The 18,199-nt window shown below is 44.4% G+C and overlaps 1 protein-coding gene across 1 annotated transcript; it reads left to right on the top strand.

Annotated features, from left to right (window-relative positions):
- The first annotated feature begins 884 nt into the window (after positions 1–884).
- LOC111985020 (uncharacterized) lies at positions 885–2,459 on the top strand. The gene has a single exon (XM_024016640.1). The coding sequence runs from the start codon at positions 885–887 to the stop codon at positions 2,457–2,459; it is 1,575 nt and encodes a 524-aa protein (XP_023872408.1).
- The last annotated feature ends 15,740 nt before the right edge of the window (positions 2,460–18,199 follow it).

The following is an 18,199-nucleotide window of genomic DNA, read 5'->3' as shown; positions in this document are numbered from 1 at the left end:
AATACAAGAAGTTTTGAGAAAACAAGGGTTGGAAAAAAGAGGAAGGGAGAGAAGAGTGGCAATAGAAAAGCGAAACAGAGAATATCTGAGGGGAGGAAGAGGAAGTAGTATGTTGCCGAGAAACAGAAAAGTGATCTCATTGAGTTCTTAGTTGGAGAACTACCCATAGTAGGAAATTCAGCTAAACAAACAAATAAGTTGTGAGCCCAAGTGGGGCTAAGCCCATAGGCCTCATTTGCGACCTGCACAATTGGCGCCGTTTGTGGGAAATATCCTACTAAGCAGTGGTTCCGCCGAGACACGTTCACAGGAAGATGTCTGGAAGTAACGCTGAGAGCGGCTCGGCAGGGTCTTCCCAGGGCTCCACTTGGCGGGAACAGAGGCAGAAAAGACGCGAGGATCCGGTTTACGAGCAATTGGAAGAGCGATCCGGTCTTGGAGAAGGGTCGTATCAAACGGAGAGAACGGCATCCCATGCTTCCCGGCACAGGCAGCCCGATGCCAGGGATGAAGAGCTTGAGCGGCTGCGGAGGTTAGTAAGAGACCTGGAGTTGGAAGCACGAAACGAGCACTGCCGGGCCGGCCAAGACGACCGAGAAAGAAGGCCTGACGCCAAGGAGGAGAGACGTGGGGTGGGGTCGAATCAATCAGGATCCCGCCTCCACAGGAAGCGCTCGCACTCGAGGGAGTCCCCTCGCCATCGAAATTGCTCCATGTCAACGGAATCTCGCCGACGACGAAATCGCTCTCGGTCGCGGCAATACGGGAATCGGGGCTCAGGTTCTCCAGAGGGATGGCCGAGGAATGCGGCCATGGATGCAATGAGCCGTGCATTGTGCAAGGCGGCTCGGTCCCCATTCTCAGCGAACATTGAGTGAGCACCGATGTCAGACAGATTTACGCGACCGCCGTTCAATTCTTATGGTGGGAAGACGGACCCCGTGGAGCATGTCAGCCACTATATCCAAATGATGTCTCTGCATACCCGCAATGACGCTCTGATGTGCAAGGTTTTTCCTTCCAGCCTTGGTCCCACGGCCTTGAGGTGGTTCAACGGGTTGCACAAGGGCTCCATTCACAGTTTCGCCGAGCTAATACAGGAGTTCGGTTCCCGTTTCATGACGTGCAGCCGGGAACAGCAACCGGTGGACGCGTTGCTGTCTATGAAGATGAGGGCAGGGGAAACCCCCCGTGATTATGCTAGCCGATACTGGGAGCTCTACAACGAGATTGGCAGAGGGAACGAGAAGATTGTAGCGAGCACTTTCAAAATGGGATTGCCTGACGAGTCGGGGTTGAGGGAATCATTAACTAAGAAGCCTCCCGAGGATATGAGGCAGCTGATGAGGCGCATTGAGGAGTACAAGTGGTTGGAAGATGATAGAATACAAAGCAAGGGCAAGGCGCAGGTGACGGATCGTCCTTGGCAGAGCGGTGTTCAACAGAGGGCACAGGGAAATTTGAGGATTCAAGAGCCAGTAGTGCCAGTAGGGGAGGTGAACGCGACATTCAAGGAGCCCGTGCATAAAATTGTGGATAAGATCAAGCACGAGCCGTACTTCAGGTGGCCCAACCGGATGGCTGGCGACCCCTCTAGGAGGAATCAGAACCTATACTGCACCTACCACAAAGACCGGGGGCATACTACCGAGCAGTGCCGAGTGCTAAAGGACCACCTCGGGCAGTTGGCTAAGGCAGGACACCTCAAGGATTTTGTGACGGATGGCGGGGATCGAGGAGCAAGGCATGGCGCCCCACACGGAGGAAACCCCCTTCCGCCCCCTCTTGGGGTAATTGATGTAATTCACGTCACCCCGAGTGGCATTTCCACGACAAAAGGTAAGGAGGTGTTAACAATGGTATCGGTAGAGGGGAGTACGGGCGTGCCGCCTCCCGCGAAGAAGATCAGACCAACCCGAGAGCCAATCGCTTTCGGCGACAGTGATTTGGAAGGAACCATTCAGCCGCACGACGACGCGTTGATAGTCACGGCGAGGGTTGGCGGCTTTGTTGTGAAGAGAATAATGATAGACCAGGGAAGCGGAGCGGATGTTATGTACCCGGACCTATTCAGGGGGCTTGGGTTGAGGGCTGAGAATCTGTCAAAGTACAACAGTCCCCTGGTTGGGTTCGACGGGAAAATGGTGGCTCCCGAGGGGCAAATCTCTCTGCCCGTGAACATGGGGGGCAAGGAGGTAATGGTAAGCTTCTTCGTAGTGGCCTCATACTCCCCCTATACAGCGATTCTTGGGAGGCCGTGGATACATGCAATGGGGGCTGTCCCGTCCACTTTGCACATGAGGGTCAAGTTTCATACTGATTGTGGTGTCACGGTGATACGAGGAAGTCAGCAGGCCGCTAGGCGATGTTTGATCGCCATGGTCAATTGGGAGAAGGAGCAGACAGACCAGAAGGATCAGGCCGACCCCAAATGTTCATCGTCGGGGACGCCTTTATAGCAATCACAGAGCCCGCCAGAGAAAGAGGTCCCGCGCGCCGAGAGCATGCTCAAGGTAAAGGTGTTGCCGGATACGGACAAGTACTTCCAAATAGGGGAGAGCATGGAGGACCGGGAGAAAGTAGAGATGTTGTTACTCCTAATACAGAATGTGGACGTATTTGCATGGAGTCCATACGAGGTTCCCGAGGTGGACCCCGAATTCATCGTGCATAGACTTGGAGTTGACCCCCCATTTGCCCCTAAAAAGCAGAGGCAGAGGAGATCGGCCTGAGAGCACTCCAAGGCAGTAAAAGCGAAAGTTCAGAGGTTGAAGTAGGCAGGAGTGATTCGGGAGATCTTCTTCCCGGATTGGTTGGCGAACACCGTGGTAGTGAAGAAGAAGAACGGCAAGTGGAGGGTCTGCATCGATTTCACCGATCTAAACAGGGCCTGCCCAAAAGACCCTTTTCCCGTGCCCAAGATTGATCAGCTGGTGGACACCACGTGTGGGCACCCGAGGATGAGTTTTCTGGACGCTTTCCAAGGGTATCACCAAATCGCCCTAGCACCCGAGGATCAAGAAAAAACGACGTTCATCTCCCCGGAGGCAAATTACCACTACACGAGGATGCCCTTCGGATTGAAGAACGCCGGGGCCACCTACCAACGAATGATGACAAGAATGTTCCAAGACAAGATAGGGCGCACGGTCGAGGTATACATCGACGACATGGTGGTTAAAAGCAAACAGGAAGCCCTGCATATGGGGGACCTCTAGGCGGTTTTCGAGGTTCTCCGACGACACAAGTTGCGCCTTAATGCGGAGAAGTGCGCATTTGGTGTCGGGGCCAGGAAGTTCCTAGGGTACCTGATCAGTACACGGGGAATTGAGGTCAACCCCGACCAGATAGAAGCTGTGAGAAGACTGAAGCCACCGAGCAACCCGAAGGAAGTGCAAATACTAACCGGGATGCTAGTAGCCCTTAACCGGTTCATCTCAAAATTCGCAGATCGCTGCCGACCGTTCTACCAACTGCTGAAGAAATGGACTGGATTTCAGTGGAGCAAGGAGTGCGAAGAGGCCTTTGTGGATCTGAAGGCTTATTTGGCGCAAGCGCCTATGCTTACGGCACTAGAGCCAGGTGAGATCTTGTTCATGTATCTAGCGGTATCCGAGCACGCCGCGAGCACTGTGCTACTGAGGGACAAAGGTATTTAGCAACCCGTGTACTACATCAGCAAAACTCTTGTCGACGTCGAGACGAGATACTTGCCCATGGAGAAACTCGTATTAGCCTTGATACACGCCACCAGAAAATTGCCGAACTATTTCCAAGCTCACACCGTACACGTCCTGACCGAGTACCCATTACAGTCGTTATTGAAGAGGTCGGATTTCACGGGCCGTATAGCCAAATGGGGGACTCGACTCGGTTCCTTCGACATACGGTACAGACCTCGAAGCTCGGTGAAGGGCCAGGTCCTCGTGGATTTTATTGCTGAGTTTTCGCCCAGAGAGAAGGGAGTGATGGTTTGCCAACTGGAGGCTCGACCGTGGAAGGTATTCGTAGACGGCGCGTCGAGCTCCACGGGCGCCGGTTCAGGAGTCGTTATGATCACCCCCGAAGGAATACGACTAGAACACTCGTTTAGATTGGGTTTCAGGGCGTCCAACAACGAGGCAGAATATGAGGCTTTTCTGGCTGGACTGAGGGCAGTTTCGAGCCTGGGGGCTCGGGAGATTGAGCTATATTCAGATTCGCGTCTGGTCGTTAATCAGGTGCAGGGCAGTTTTGAAGCCCGAGATCCTCGGATGAAAGCATACCTAGAACAAGCAAGGCTAGTTATGGCCCGCTTCAACACGATAAAGGTTTTCCACATAGCCCGAACACAGAACAGACATGCTGACTCCCTAGCCACGCTAGCGTCGTCAGTAACCGAAGAGATACCACGGCAAATCAAATTCGAGCTTATCCCGGAGCCGAGCGTCAGGATAATAAGCGACTCGGGAACTACAGGGATCAATGCCACCGCAATCGCAGCCCCTGCCCCGTGCTGGATCGACCCCATAATCGACTTTCTGGCCAACGATCGACTGCCGAGTGACGAAAAAGAGGGCATCAGGGTCCGTAGGATGGCTCCTCGGTATTGGTTGGCGGAAGACTGAACTTTGTATCGAAGGTCCTTCGGAGGGCCGTACCTCTTGTAATTACGCCCGGAGAAGGTGGGCGAGCTCTTGGCGGAGCTCCACTCTGGGGTGTGCGGCGGCCATGTCGGGGGACGCTCATTGGCGCACCGAGCAATGACTCAGGGGTTTTGGTGGCCTCAGATGCAGAAAGACGCCGCCGAGTATGTGCTTAAGTGTGAGCGGTGTCAAAAGCATGCCCCTTTGATCCATCAGCCCGCGGGCCACCTGAACCCGATCAGCAGTCCCTGGCCTTTTGCAATATGGGGGCTGGACATCATTGGCCCGTTCCCTCGAGCGACGGCCGGCCGAAAGTTCGTTTTGGTGGCCGTCGACTATTTTACCAAGTGGGCGGAGGCGGAAGCTTTGGCCAACATACGAGATGTAGAAGTAAAGAAATTCGTATGGAAAAATATCATCACCAGGTTCGGGGTGCCGAACACTATATATCTGACAACGGGCTACAGTTTGACAGCCGGGCGTTCCGAGACTTTTGCGGTGGTCTCGGTATCAAAAACAGGTACTCAACTCCTTCTTATCCACAGGGCAACAGTCAGGCTGAGGCCGTGAATAAGGTGATTGTGAGTGGGCTGAAGAAAAGGCTGGAGGGCGCAAAGGGAAACTGGGCCGAGGAACTTCCAAAAGTCTTGTGGGCATACCGAACCACTCCTAGACGGTCCATCGGGGAGACCCCTTTCTCTCTCACGTACGGAGCAGAAGCCGTGATCCCTGCCGAGGTGAATCTATGCAGTGCGCGAGTAGCGGGGTTCGATCACGCCCAAAACGACGAAATGATGGTAGGATATTTGGACAAGGTGGAAGAGTACCGCGAAATGGTGACAATATGGCTCGCGGAATATCAGCAGAAGCTCGCCCAGAGATACAACCGAGGTGTAAGAACGAGGGAGTTTGTCGCCGGGGACTTGGTCCTCAGAAGAGCCGTGGGCAACATGCGGGACACTAGTGCCGGGAAATTGGCACAAACATAGGAGGGACCCTACAGAGTCACAGCCGTGGCCGGCACCGGGGCTTACTTCTTGGAAGACTTAGACGAGAGACAGCTGCCCCGACCGTGGAACGTCCATAATCTCAAGAAGTACTATCATTGATGGGCGATACGTTGGGCATAAAGTTAACCGCAACCTATTGTATATGTTTTGTGGATATACTAGCAATGACTTTTAAGACGACCCGCATTATTATGACCCTGATCCTCGGTTCAATCCCTATCACCGAGCATGTTGAAACCTTGGCCTTTTTGTTCTAAGGACAGAAACCTGACCCTCGGTTCGATCCCTATCACCGAGCAGGTTGAAACCTTGGCCTTTTTGTTCTAAGGACAGAAACCTGGCCCTCAGTTCGATCCCTATCACCGAGCAGGTAGAAACCTTAGCCTTTTTGTTCTAAGGACAGAAACCTGACCCTCGGTTCGATCCCTATCACCGAGCATGTTGAAACCTTGGCCTTTTTGTTCTAAGGACAGAAACCTGGCCCTCAGTTCGATCCCTATCACCGAGCAGGTGGAAACTTTAGCCTTTTTGTTCTAAGGATAGAAACCTGGCCCTCGGTTCGATCCCTATTACCGAGCAGGTGGAAACCTTAGCCTTTTTGTTCTGACAGAAACCTGGCCCTCGGTTTGATCCCTATTACCGAGCAGGTGGAAACTTTAGCCTTTTGGTTCTAATGACCGAAACCCGACCCTCGGTTCGATCCCTATCACCGAGCGGGTGGAAACCTTAGGGGTTCGAGGACAGAAGTCTAACCCTTGGTTCGATACTACCACCGAGCAGGTGGAAACCTTGCCATGGTCGGACACATCACAATAAAGAGGCAACCAACAAAAGTTCATTACTCGGTAAATACGAAAGAGCAACACGATAAAGCATTCATAAAGCATAAAACTTAAAATTAGCGTTTTGTTGCCAAAACCCGGCAACTGCAAATAAAGGAAAGACAACAAACAAATTATCCCGTCACCACAACCCGGTGACATAGGCAATTCCGCTCACCGAAATTCTTAAGAAAAGGAAAGATAAAAAAAGGGCTAGTTTTCAACTTTAGAGGTCCGCCACATGTGCGGAGGATGCGTCTTCTTGAGAGCGTTGGTCAGCGTGAGGAGTTGGCGGCTGGATGTCCTCCCCGGTTTGGTCCCCGACATGGGAGTGGCTAGTTCCCTCCATGTCGGTCAGCACTGCATGAGAGTCGATGGCATTCACCAGTTCCCTCATGCTGGAGGTCTCTTCTTCATCAATAACAAGGGGCGCGGGATTCTCAGTTTGGGGGATGCTCGGGAAAGGGATCTTGTTGCGATCCCTCAACGGAGAATCCTCGGGAATCCCCAAGGCTTGTAGAGCGGCGAACCAACCCTTCTCATATCCGAGCCTGTGGGCCTAGCGAATGACCGGTTCCGCCGAATTCTCGGCATCTGCGAACCCCTCGTTATACCACTTGTTTTCACAAGCCTCCAGCGCCGTTTTTGAGTCGGCCAGTTGCCCTTCCAGCATGGTATTCAAGCTCTGGGCCTCCGCCAATTTGAGCTCGGTGCCGCCCAGTTGCAGTTCCAGCTCCTCGGACTTCCTTTCGGCAAGAGCCTGGGCCTTTACGGTTGTGGAAATTTTATTCTCTGCCTCCTCGGCTATTTTCAACTTCTCCTTCGCCGCGGCCTCAGCCACATCCTTCAGAGCCTTCTCCCGCTCAACCTCCTCGGCCAGCTCCTTCATCCTCCCGTCCACAACGTATGACATTTGCGCAGCTTGACCACACAATATTCACTTTGTGAGGAAAAATGGAAAGTACACGTGCATGGGCAAATAGAAAGCCGAGAATCGTAAAGAGAAGTAAAACAGTTACCGCTATGGTGTGCCACTGCAAACGCCTCCCCAAAGACTCGTCCGTCAATTCCGTGAAAGCGTGCAAGTCCTCGGGTAAGAGGATGCCGCACGCCAGACTCTGCGCCACACGGCCACCATAACCTTTGTCCCATACTCGGGCACTGGCTGTCGATGGAAGAGGCTCACCGCCGAGTTGGAAGGAGGGTCGCCATGCCGCCGGAGCACGGGAAGTAGATGCCAGGTCTATCCCGGTTTGTGCCACCGGTTCCCGGATGACAATACCGGCCGAAGGTCGCGGGGGCACGTTGCCCGAGCCCGTCTGAGTTTGATCGGTTGTGCGCGGCCTTTTTCGAACTCGGGTTGATGCGACAGCGGGGGGCGAAGTATCTTGGCCAAGGGTTGGTTGTCGCTGCACGGCAGGCCGGGCACTCGGGACGAAGCGATCGATCGTCATCTTCCTCCTAGCCACCATGGTGTAGCCTTGGCCGGATCCTGTTTCAGAAGAGTCAGTTGGTTCTGCGGCTGCACCCTCCACTTCCCGAATAGGAGCCTCGGGCTCTACGGTTCTCTCGAGCTGAGTAGGAGCTTGTTGGATTTGCTCATGGGCGCGTCTCTTACGCTCGGCAGATACGCGCTCGGCTGATTCGTCACAGATGGGCTGTCGCTCGTCTGAACAAATGTACCGGGGGCCGAGATCACGTGCCTCGCCTACGGTTAGCCCTGGGGGGAAGAAGTTCGCGTGCCGGACGTCGATGTATGAGAGGAGAGGGCTGTCAACTAGCAAAGCTTGGCTGAACGCCTGCCAAGTTGAGTAGACGGGATTGACACCGAGGATGAGGTGGGACGCTCGGAGTTGTCAGTCCGTGTGTACGAAGATTTTCGACCTGAGCACGAAGTTCAGGTCCCGAACATGTACCACTCTGATGTCCGGCCTGAATCTTTTGCTCTCTACACAAAGGAAATAAGGGTTAACAATTACATAGCTGCACCAAAATCAACAAGACCAAAGTAAATAAAGGCTAGTCACCAACCAACGTCGCGCGGCGAAAACGCACAGGGGACCTCCTCGGCAAACCAATTGCCGCTCACTCGAACGAAATCTTTTGCCGAGTTACGATTCGAATCTAGTAGGCATGAAATAAGTCGTACCCTCACATCCCTAGTCTTTATATAATAGTCAGACTCAATATTGCCTCACAGACTATACATCTGATTAATGTCAAAATGATTTAGTTGCAACCCGTACAACTGGTTCAGCCTACTCACGCAACTCACTACCCGGTAAAAGTTGGGAAGGAGTTGGTCGGGACAAAGGCCGTAGAATCTAAGGGTGCTAAGAATTAGAGGGTCAACCGGGAACCTGAGCCCACCCTCTAGAATGGCCATCAAGGGAAAGAACACTGTGTTTTCACCACGGCGCCTCTGGATGTCGATATCGCCCATATTGCAGTAGACAATATCTACGTCACTAGGGACATTATATGCTTCCCTAAATCTAGCCAAAGCATGTTCGGAAGAAAGGAGGTGCGAGTAACTCATTTTTCAAAGCGAGTGTTTTCTAAAGAAAATCGAGAAAAGAAATGCTATGATTATCAAAGAATCAACTGAACTGGCTAAACAAAAAAAGTAAGAAGAGGGAAAGGAACTTACTGTGGGCTTTAAGGAGGAAGTGTGTTCTGGGCCAGGGAGAGAACCACGAAGGAGGGATGCTCGGCAGAGTAAAATATTGTAAAATGAGGAATGCGAAAGTGAGAACCAGTGACTAGAGGGACTATTTATAAGCATGGGGAGTAAAATGAGAAGCATTAAATAATCCACTGGCGGGAAAACACGCGGACCGTCGCTTCAACTGCCACACGCGTAACGCCTCGGTTCACGAACCGTCAGACAGTAATGACGGACAGGTCGTCAGTCAACTCCAATCGCGTCTTTTGAGACACGCATTAATGCACCCATCAACGACCGAGCACTGACCCTTCGACTCCTCAGACGGGTATCTACCCCCTGCGATCCTTGATTCACCCCCGGGAATGGGGAGCGAATCAAGGGGGGGCTATTGTACGGCCCCCACACCGTGTCCTATATTGGGCTTTGGACCCTGGCCTGGGTATATGGCCCATGAGGCCAATCCCCTTCTACCCGGCGGCCCACCCCCGGGCCACGCATACTGCAGGCCCAAGCCTTGCCTCTTCATCGTTTCTCGGCAACACCTTCCCAAGCAGTGATAGATATTTGACTCTCGGGACGCCCGCGCTGTACTTACCCGGCTGTGCCTCGGAGAGGCACTGCTGCCGAGAACTATCGTAGAGGTGGGAACCAAGTTCCAACGCCACCCTCACCGTTTCCCACTCTCACCTGACCATCCACTTACGATCGATAATACTGGATCGCCGGCTGCACTCATTGGCAAGTAATTATGACCTCTCCACTAAACTATGGACTATAAATACAAGAAGTTTTGAGAAGACAAGGGTTGGAAAAAAGATGAGGGGAGAGAAGAGTGGCAATAGAAAAGCGAAACAGAGAATATCTGAGGGGAGGAAGAGGAAGTAGTGTGTTGCCGAGAAAGAGAAAAGTGATCTCATTGAGTTCTTAGTTGGAGAACTACCCATAGTAGGAAATTCAGCCCAACAAACAAATAAGTTGTGAGCCCAAGTGGGGCTGAGCCCATAGGCCTCATTTGCGACCCGCACAGTAACCATATATATAGTTTGTTTGAACTTAGAAGTATATAGTTAAATGATTAAATTTATCATTTTTTTAATAATTTAAATTTTTTGAGAGAATTGATAATTTAAAAATATATGATTAAATGATTAAATTTATCATTTCTTAATAATTTAAAATTTTGCAAAAATCAATAATTTAACATAGTTTTAAGAGGCTTACCATTTTTTTAATCCTCCAAAGTACCATTATTTCAAACCACGTAGCCTGCTTATCTAATTGAATAATGTCAGCCGTGGTCTTCCCCTCCTTGTTCGTAGCACTTTTTGCAACTCTCCTATCACGTGCAAGCAGTATCAATACTTTGTATCTCCTTTTGATGGCGGCAAGATGCATAGCCGTGTTTCCTTTGTCGTTTTCTTGCTCATTTATGAGATCCTGAAAAGCTGAAGATGAGAGCAATATTTTCACCGCATTTGTACTTCCACTCTCCACCGCAGATGAAGAGCTGTCCTACCTTTGTTGTCTAACAATTCACAAGTAAATGGAAAATTTTGAAGGATTGCGCTCATCACATCACAATGTCCTTTCTTGGCTGAAATGTGAAGAGCAGACATGCCCTGTTTGTCCAGCTTGTAAGCAAGGGAAGTATTGTTATTTTCCAAAAATAGGTTGACAACTTCCAAACTATCAAAATATGCAGCATAATGAAGAGGAGTGCGGCCAAAGTCATCAGCTTTCAGAATTGCGTTCGGAAACCTGATCAATATATCGCGCACAAAATCTACGAACGACAGAGAATCATGTTGTTAAGAATTAGCTATACCCAAAGCCTAATCTCATATAGTAAAATAATACACCCGAATTTTATAAAATTAAAAAAAAAAAATCCAAAATCTCTAAAATCCAAATTACACTTATTTTACATTAGTTTACATATACTAATAAGAGTGATTATTAAAGTTAAATGTATATATATGTGTGTGCATGTATGTGAATACTCTAAAGGAAAAGAAAACGTCCAGGAGACATAGTTGAAGTCTTGAAGATACTCACTAATTTATGCGCGAATGACAGCAGCATGCAAGACGTTCATGTTGTTTCTTCCCCCGTCGGAGCATTCCCGGGTTTCTAGGATACGACAGGCAATTTTAAAAAATCCTCAATCCTCTGCCAGGAAAAGTGGGGATTCGCCAGCTTTATTTGTAATTGAAGTCAACCCTGGCTCATTCCTAAGTAGCAAATCCACAATGTCATTGACGAGGCTGATGAGCTCATGTACACATGGGCGATCCTATTGATACGGACGAATCCAAACTCTAGCTAGGGGAGTCAATTATATGCTTCACTGATGAAGATATTCAGACCATTCAATGCAAGCAATCAAACCTAAAACGGTTACAGGGACAACTGTACAATCCGTTGAAGGACAGTGATGGCACATTAAAACAGCCCCAGACATTATCAAAAGGAGCATTAAGACCTCCATAACTACCTCAACGGCTAGAAGCCATAAGAACATATATAAGTCTCTCACATTGCTAAGGACCAAGTACATACACACTAAGAGATTTTTTTCATTCTTTCCAATTACCTTGTTCATTTCCTAGAGAACTTCTTATACTGACTTTGGCATCGGAGGCGTTGTGGCAGACACCACACCGGTGACCATCTTCAAAGGCTGAAGAATCATTTCCGTCCGACGAAACAGTGCTGACGAGTTCACACTCATCAGTCATAATGACCATGTTTTACAGCAAGATGCAGTGCAGTGTTCTGCTCCACATTTTGCGCTTTTAGTAGCAACCGTTTCACTTCAGCTTCTTGGTCTATTGCACGAGTTATTAGAAGCCCTGACACATCAAGATACCCTAAGCTTGCTGCAATATGAAGTGCTGTGTTGCCTTTGCAATTTGTCTCATGCAAAGGTGAATGTGGATAAAGCGAATCGAGGACCCTTTCCATAATCTGACGCTGTCCAAATTTTGCTGCCACGTGAAGAATACAATTGCGACTCGGTGTCTTGTGCTCAAGACTTATTAAAGCCCCATCACTAACTTCTCTATTGAAACTGTCAATATTCCCAAAAATTGCATCATCGAACAGTCTAGCAGTATTCATTGCTAGTTTCTTTGAATCTAAACAGTGGCTTTGTTTCACAAAGATTGCTATAAACTGTAGTCTATGTCAATGGCAGAGCCAAAAATTTGAGTCAGGGACAAGATTAAAAAACAAAATTGAAAGTAAAGAATTAATCTAAAAAATATTAATCAATACTAATAACAAAGTAAAAAAAACCAACTATATGCTAATGTAATTCTCATAAACAATCCAACATAAAATGTAAAGTTTAATTTATTTTTTCACACTTAGTTTAATTTAATAAATTGCCCTTATGATTTTTCATATTTTGAAATCGCTGCATAATTTCTTCATAATTAATAATCTTAAATATGTCTTTATCAATATCAATATATGTAAATAAACAACCATTTATCTATTGATCTCTCACTCGATTATGTAATCAATTATTAATTATATTCATTACTAAAAAATTCTTTCAATAATAGTTATTGCAATTGGTAAATTAATGTCAAGATCACAAACGAGTAAAACAATAGATATAAAACATCATTTTTAATCACTACCATTAATTTAATTTGCAGTGTAGGTTTATGTGGAAGAGAAGTTACTGTGGAAAGTAAAAAATAAAAATAAAAAGAGAGGGAGAAAAGTTATTTGTCCTTTTATGTAGGAGGTGAATAAGACATTTTGGGACACAACACAGTAGTATTATTAAATAAAATTTTGAAAGTTCATATAAGCACGTGCCCTGCTCTCCCCCACCCACCCCCCTCCTCTGGTCTGTATTTAGTGGCAATTGGCAAATCAATATATATTACAAATAATAATATATTATATGGATTTACATAGATATTAAAGGCGTAAATGCACTTTTAGTCCCTACATTTTGACGTTTTTCCATTTTAGTCCCTACATTTTATTTTTTCCACTTTTAGTCCCTAAAATCAATTTACGCTTTCCATTTTAGTCCTTTCCGTCAGTCAACCGACTGAAATTGCTGAGGTGGCAGCCGGAGCAATTAAAATATTATAAAAATGCCACATCACCCATGACACGTCAGCATATAAATTTAAAAAATTAAATTTTTAATTTTAACAAAATTAAAAAACATAAAACAAAATTTAAAACATAAAAATACGTCAAATTTGAATCAAACACAAAAAAAAACCTAGAATTTTTCTCCAGAAACAAACGCACAAAGAACACAGTAGCAAGCATAAATCACCCAACCAAACCAAAATGAGAAACATTTTCAGTAAAACATCTTCATTTTACAATGGTCGTGTACTTGAAAATGCAGTGGAACTCATTTTTCAATGTTTGTTTCTGGTAAAATGAAAAAAAAATTTCCAGTTCTTAAGACACATGAAATGCAAGTATAGTTGCACAAACCACCACTGATCACCCAAAAATCAAGATTGGGAAGAAAAGCAGCCACAACAGCCACCACAAACCCACTCTGAAACCCACCAACCTCCGACAAATCCGCTCCGAAACCACCATCAACAACCTACAAGCCCAGTCTGAAACCACCACCAACCACCCACAAACCCTGACAAAATCACCACCAGCCCACCCAGAACCACCATCAACCACCCAAATAACAACCAAACCATCACCAACCACCCAAAATTTCAGATCAGATAGCTAAAAAAAAAAAAAAACCCACGAACCTAGATCCAACAAACCCAGTCGAACCCAGCGCCCACCATCTCTTTCTCTAAACCCAAATCAAAGAGAAAGCTGAAGAAGTAATCGAAAACCAAGCCGGTGAGCCAGAGCTTGGATCGTGAAGCAAGTCTTGCCTTTCACGATCTTCTTGATCGCGAAGGGATCCAAAACAGGGTCGCGACCACGTTGAAGCCCAATTGCCTGGTGGAGAGGAACAGGGGCGATGAATCAGACCGACGTTGAGCTTGGTCTTGGCCTGGACGAAATCGGCCATCGACTCGGCGAGTCGCGAGAAATCGCCTTGGTCCATCTGCTCCGATTGCTTCGGGGACTGGTGCGGAGCGACGAGGCGGATGTGAGGGAGGACATTGACGCCGAAGAGAGCGAAGCTCTGCTGAGACTCTTTGAACTCCGATTTTCTTTCATTTTGGGTTGGTTGGGAGATTTATGCTTGCTACTGTGTTCTTTGTGCGTTTGTTTTTGGAGAAAAATTCTGGGTTTTTTTTTGTGTTTGATTCAAATTTGATGTATTTTTATGTTTTAAATTTTGTTTTATGTTTTTTAATTTTGTTAAAATTAAAAAATTAATTTTTTAAATTTATATGCTGACGTGTCATGGGTGATGTAGCATTTTTATAATATTTTAATTGCTCCGGCTACCACCTCAGCAATTTTAGTCGGTTGACTGACGGAAAGGACTAAAATGGAACGCGTAAATTGGTTTTAGGGACTAAAAGTGGAAAAAATAAAATGTAGGGACTAAAATGGAAAAACATCAAAATGTAGGGACTAAAAGTGCATTTACGCCGATATTAAATGCTATAATTTGACATCAAATTAAAAATAAAAAAATAAAAAAATAAAAAAATAAAAAAATAAATAAAAACCCTCCATCAAAGGTGCTTTTGACATCTAGCTAGATTAACAACCCTTTAGCAAGATGTTAAAAAAAAAATATTTGTTTAATGAAACATTGTAGCAATAATGAATGTAATTATTGATTTAAATAAATAAAGAATAATAAAAGAATATTTAAATAAAGTGGTAAAATAATAAAACTTTTCATATTAGATGTATTATAAAGTGACTTGTTAAAATAAATAAAATAACTTTTTGAGATGCTAAATGTTATATTTTATAGCATTCTTAATAAGAATGCTCTAAGGAAATTTATCGTGACATGTATGTACACCGTATTATACGACCCGATTATCTGAGAACCATTCATCAAAATGATATTTCTAGAATCCAAAATCGGCATATGCAAATAAGTCAATGAATTGTATGAACCAAGGTCGAAACGCTAGAATTGAAAATCGTAAACAGTTCTCCCAGATGTAATTTACAACACCTTATTATTGCCATTGTTAAAAAACCTCCAAAAGCAGTGACAGCTCTAAAAATTTTGTTTAGGATGTTCTTTAAGAAAACATAAATTACACAATCTCATTTCTTTTTAACATTTAGGTAATTAAGTTTGATTTAATGTTATTAATTTTAAGAAAATGCTTTCCATAAAAAAAAAAAAAAAAAAATGCTAACAAGTGCCCTTAAAGCACTGATTAATAATTCATTTTAAAAAAATATTATAGGAAATGAAAAAAAAAAGCAATTAATATTTTGACAGTTTTTTTCATTTCCCATAAAAGTAGTATAAAAAATTTCTTAAAATGGATTATTAACCAGTGCCCTAAGGGCACTCGTTAGCATTTCCCTTAATTTTATTATATTCCAGCTGTAATGGCTGAAAAATACCGTGCCACTAAATAAACCAGAATAGTAACTCACCCTATTCCGCTTCAAAAAGAATTTCAAGACATTCCGGTCTATTTCAGGTGTTTCAATAAATACTAGCCGAAATTCAAGATTCGACCGGCATGAAGTTTGTGCTTAAAAAAATAATTATTCTTAAAATCAAGACAAATTTAATTATGTAAACAAAAAACCTCAAAAAGAGAAAAAAAAGAAAAAAAGAAAAAGAAAAAAGAAATGAAAAGATACTTGTACAGCTTTAAAAAAAATTTCATATTGAGAAATTTAAAATTCAAAACTTGAGAAAAGACATTGCCTCACTGTTACTAATAGAAGTTACAAAAGTTAGGGACAAAAAATGAAGGTAAAATGTAAATGTAAAAATGTAGATAAAAATGTCATAAAATTTAAAAATATAAAGTGTAAAAATCAAGAAAATAAAAGATATGTGTAGTTAAAAAAAATATAATTAAAAATGAAAAGTAATTAACAGAAGTCTAGTAAGAAAAAATAATATGATAATAAAAAATAATAAATGTAAAAATTGTGTTGTATCAGGTCATGTGCTCAACCCCGTAGTTTTATTATAATTTTTTTTCAGATTTTATTTCAATTTTTTTTTGAGTTTTTTTTCCTTAAAAGTCATAATATGGTGTAAAATATATTGTTAAGTTGTTTAAATTATAGACTAAAATTTAAATTTATTTAATTTTATTGATATAAAAAAATTCAAAATTGTCTGAAAATTATTTTTAAAGGTAAATAAATATAAAATTTTAAATTATTATATATAATTTTTCTCCCATGTCAGAGTAGGTCTGAGACCACCTGGCCACCTATAAGGTGGCACCTCCACTGGGTCAAAAGAAGAATCACTTGATACAAAGAACCAAAAAGAAATACCAGTGTAAGAAATTAAGAATAACTTATCTCCAATAATCTTTCTTAAAAAGAAAAAAAGAAAAAATCCTTTTACAAGATCCCTCCAAATAGAAAAAGAAAAAATCATAAATTTTCTCTTACACAGCCGTAGTGTCCACACTGTAATTAATAACTCAAAAGTTTGCCTCCACAGGTCGTCAGATGCCAGTCACAGTCCCTGTCGTCTTTTGCAGCCTCCAGTCGACGACCGGTGATCGAATTTCTCCAAAAACCAGTGGGCAGTGGTGCTGGGATCTCTCTTTCTCTCACAGTTTTGGTTTTTTTTGCTGAAATCTCTCACTTGTTAAAGTTAAACTATCCATTGGGTAAGGTAGTATCTACTTTCTAGCTTTGTAAATGGCGCCCACCCCTTTCTCAAAAACAAAAACCCACAGCCGGTGAAATCAAAGCCAAAATCAAAAAACTCTTTAACTCTATTTCTCCTCTTTTCTCTGCCTTTCAGCTATCCAAAAAAAAAAAAAAAAACTCTCTTTCTTCAGATCTTTTTCCACCCAAAATTCAAAAACTCTCTCACACCATTGCTCAATCTCCATGGCAGAGAAAAGAGCAAAGAAAGGAGAAATAGAGTTTTTTGATTTTGGCTTTGATTTCACCGGCTATGGGTTTTTGTTTTTGAGTTTTAACCTTGGTTTAGTTTTGTTAACAATATAAGTAAGTTGGTGGAAAGTGATGATGCGGAGCTGAATCAAAAAAATGACCACGTGGCACTTTTTAATTGGCTGGCAGAAGTTGAGAGGACCAAATCAGTGGTCCTCCCGGAAGAACCAATAATTTCTCCTTTTGTACCGCACTTTCCATAGACCACAGAAGTCCGATAAGAAGAAAACTAATAATAAATAAATTACACGTGGAGCTATTTTTACTGAGGAAAGAAATACGTTTTTGAAAAGTTAGATTTAGACAAAAATACCCTTTTTCATCTCTCAACTCTTCTCAATTTTCTTTCTCTAGTCTCTACTACGTCTGAAGTTGCTCTCTTTTCTTTCTTCTTCTTGTCTCGCTCCTTCTCTCTCAGTCTTTCTCATGCTTCAATCCAAGAAACAAAAACACCACCGCAACCACCAGATTAACCCTCCACAACTAGATCCGTCTCACTCCCTCTCTCTGCTATCTCGGATTCTCTCTCTCGTCTCAGCCATGGCCGAACCCTTGGGCTCCACCACCACCACCACTAGTAACCGTTGGCCTCCCCCTTCTCTCTCTGCCTTTATTTCTACGTTTCCTTCCTCTGTTTATGGTTGTATCTAGGTTGTTTTGGTGACTGGGTTCAATTTGGGATGTGAAAAAGGTTTGACAATTTGGCTTGGGTTTGAGATTTGGGGCATTTTAGTGGATGTTTTGTAGATCAGGGAAAAAAAGAGAGTACAAAACAGAGTTGAGAATGTTGGTAAAGGAAAGGGAGAGGGAAGAACTTAAAAAGGGTATTTCGGTCATGTTGGCAAATGTGTAATTTTCTAATGCTCCACCGACACTTTAACTGCTGCTTTACCAAGTTTTTTTCTACTCCCGAAAGGCAACAATAATTTATTAATAAAAAAATCAATTTTAATGGGTGCTGAACAGCACCCGTTAAAACTAAAGTCTTTGTTATGTTTAATTTTTAGTTTTGTTGATATTTGTGTACCA

Source organism: Quercus suber, unplaced genomic scaffold (genome assembly GCF_002906115.3).
Source record: "Quercus suber isolate HL8 unplaced genomic scaffold, Cork oak 2.0 scaffold_206, whole genome shotgun sequence".
NCBI classification, from domain to species: domain Eukaryota; kingdom Viridiplantae; phylum Streptophyta; class Magnoliopsida; order Fagales; family Fagaceae; genus Quercus; species Quercus suber.
The sequence above is the reverse complement of the archived record's forward strand: the minus strand, read 5'-3'. Positions and strand labels throughout refer to the sequence as shown.

Bases quoted from the DNA above. Each gene is read 5' to 3' on its own strand.
- LOC111985020 (XM_024016640.1), top strand. From the start codon at position 885: ATGTCAGACAGATTTACGCGACCGCCGTTCAATTCTTATGGTGGGAAG.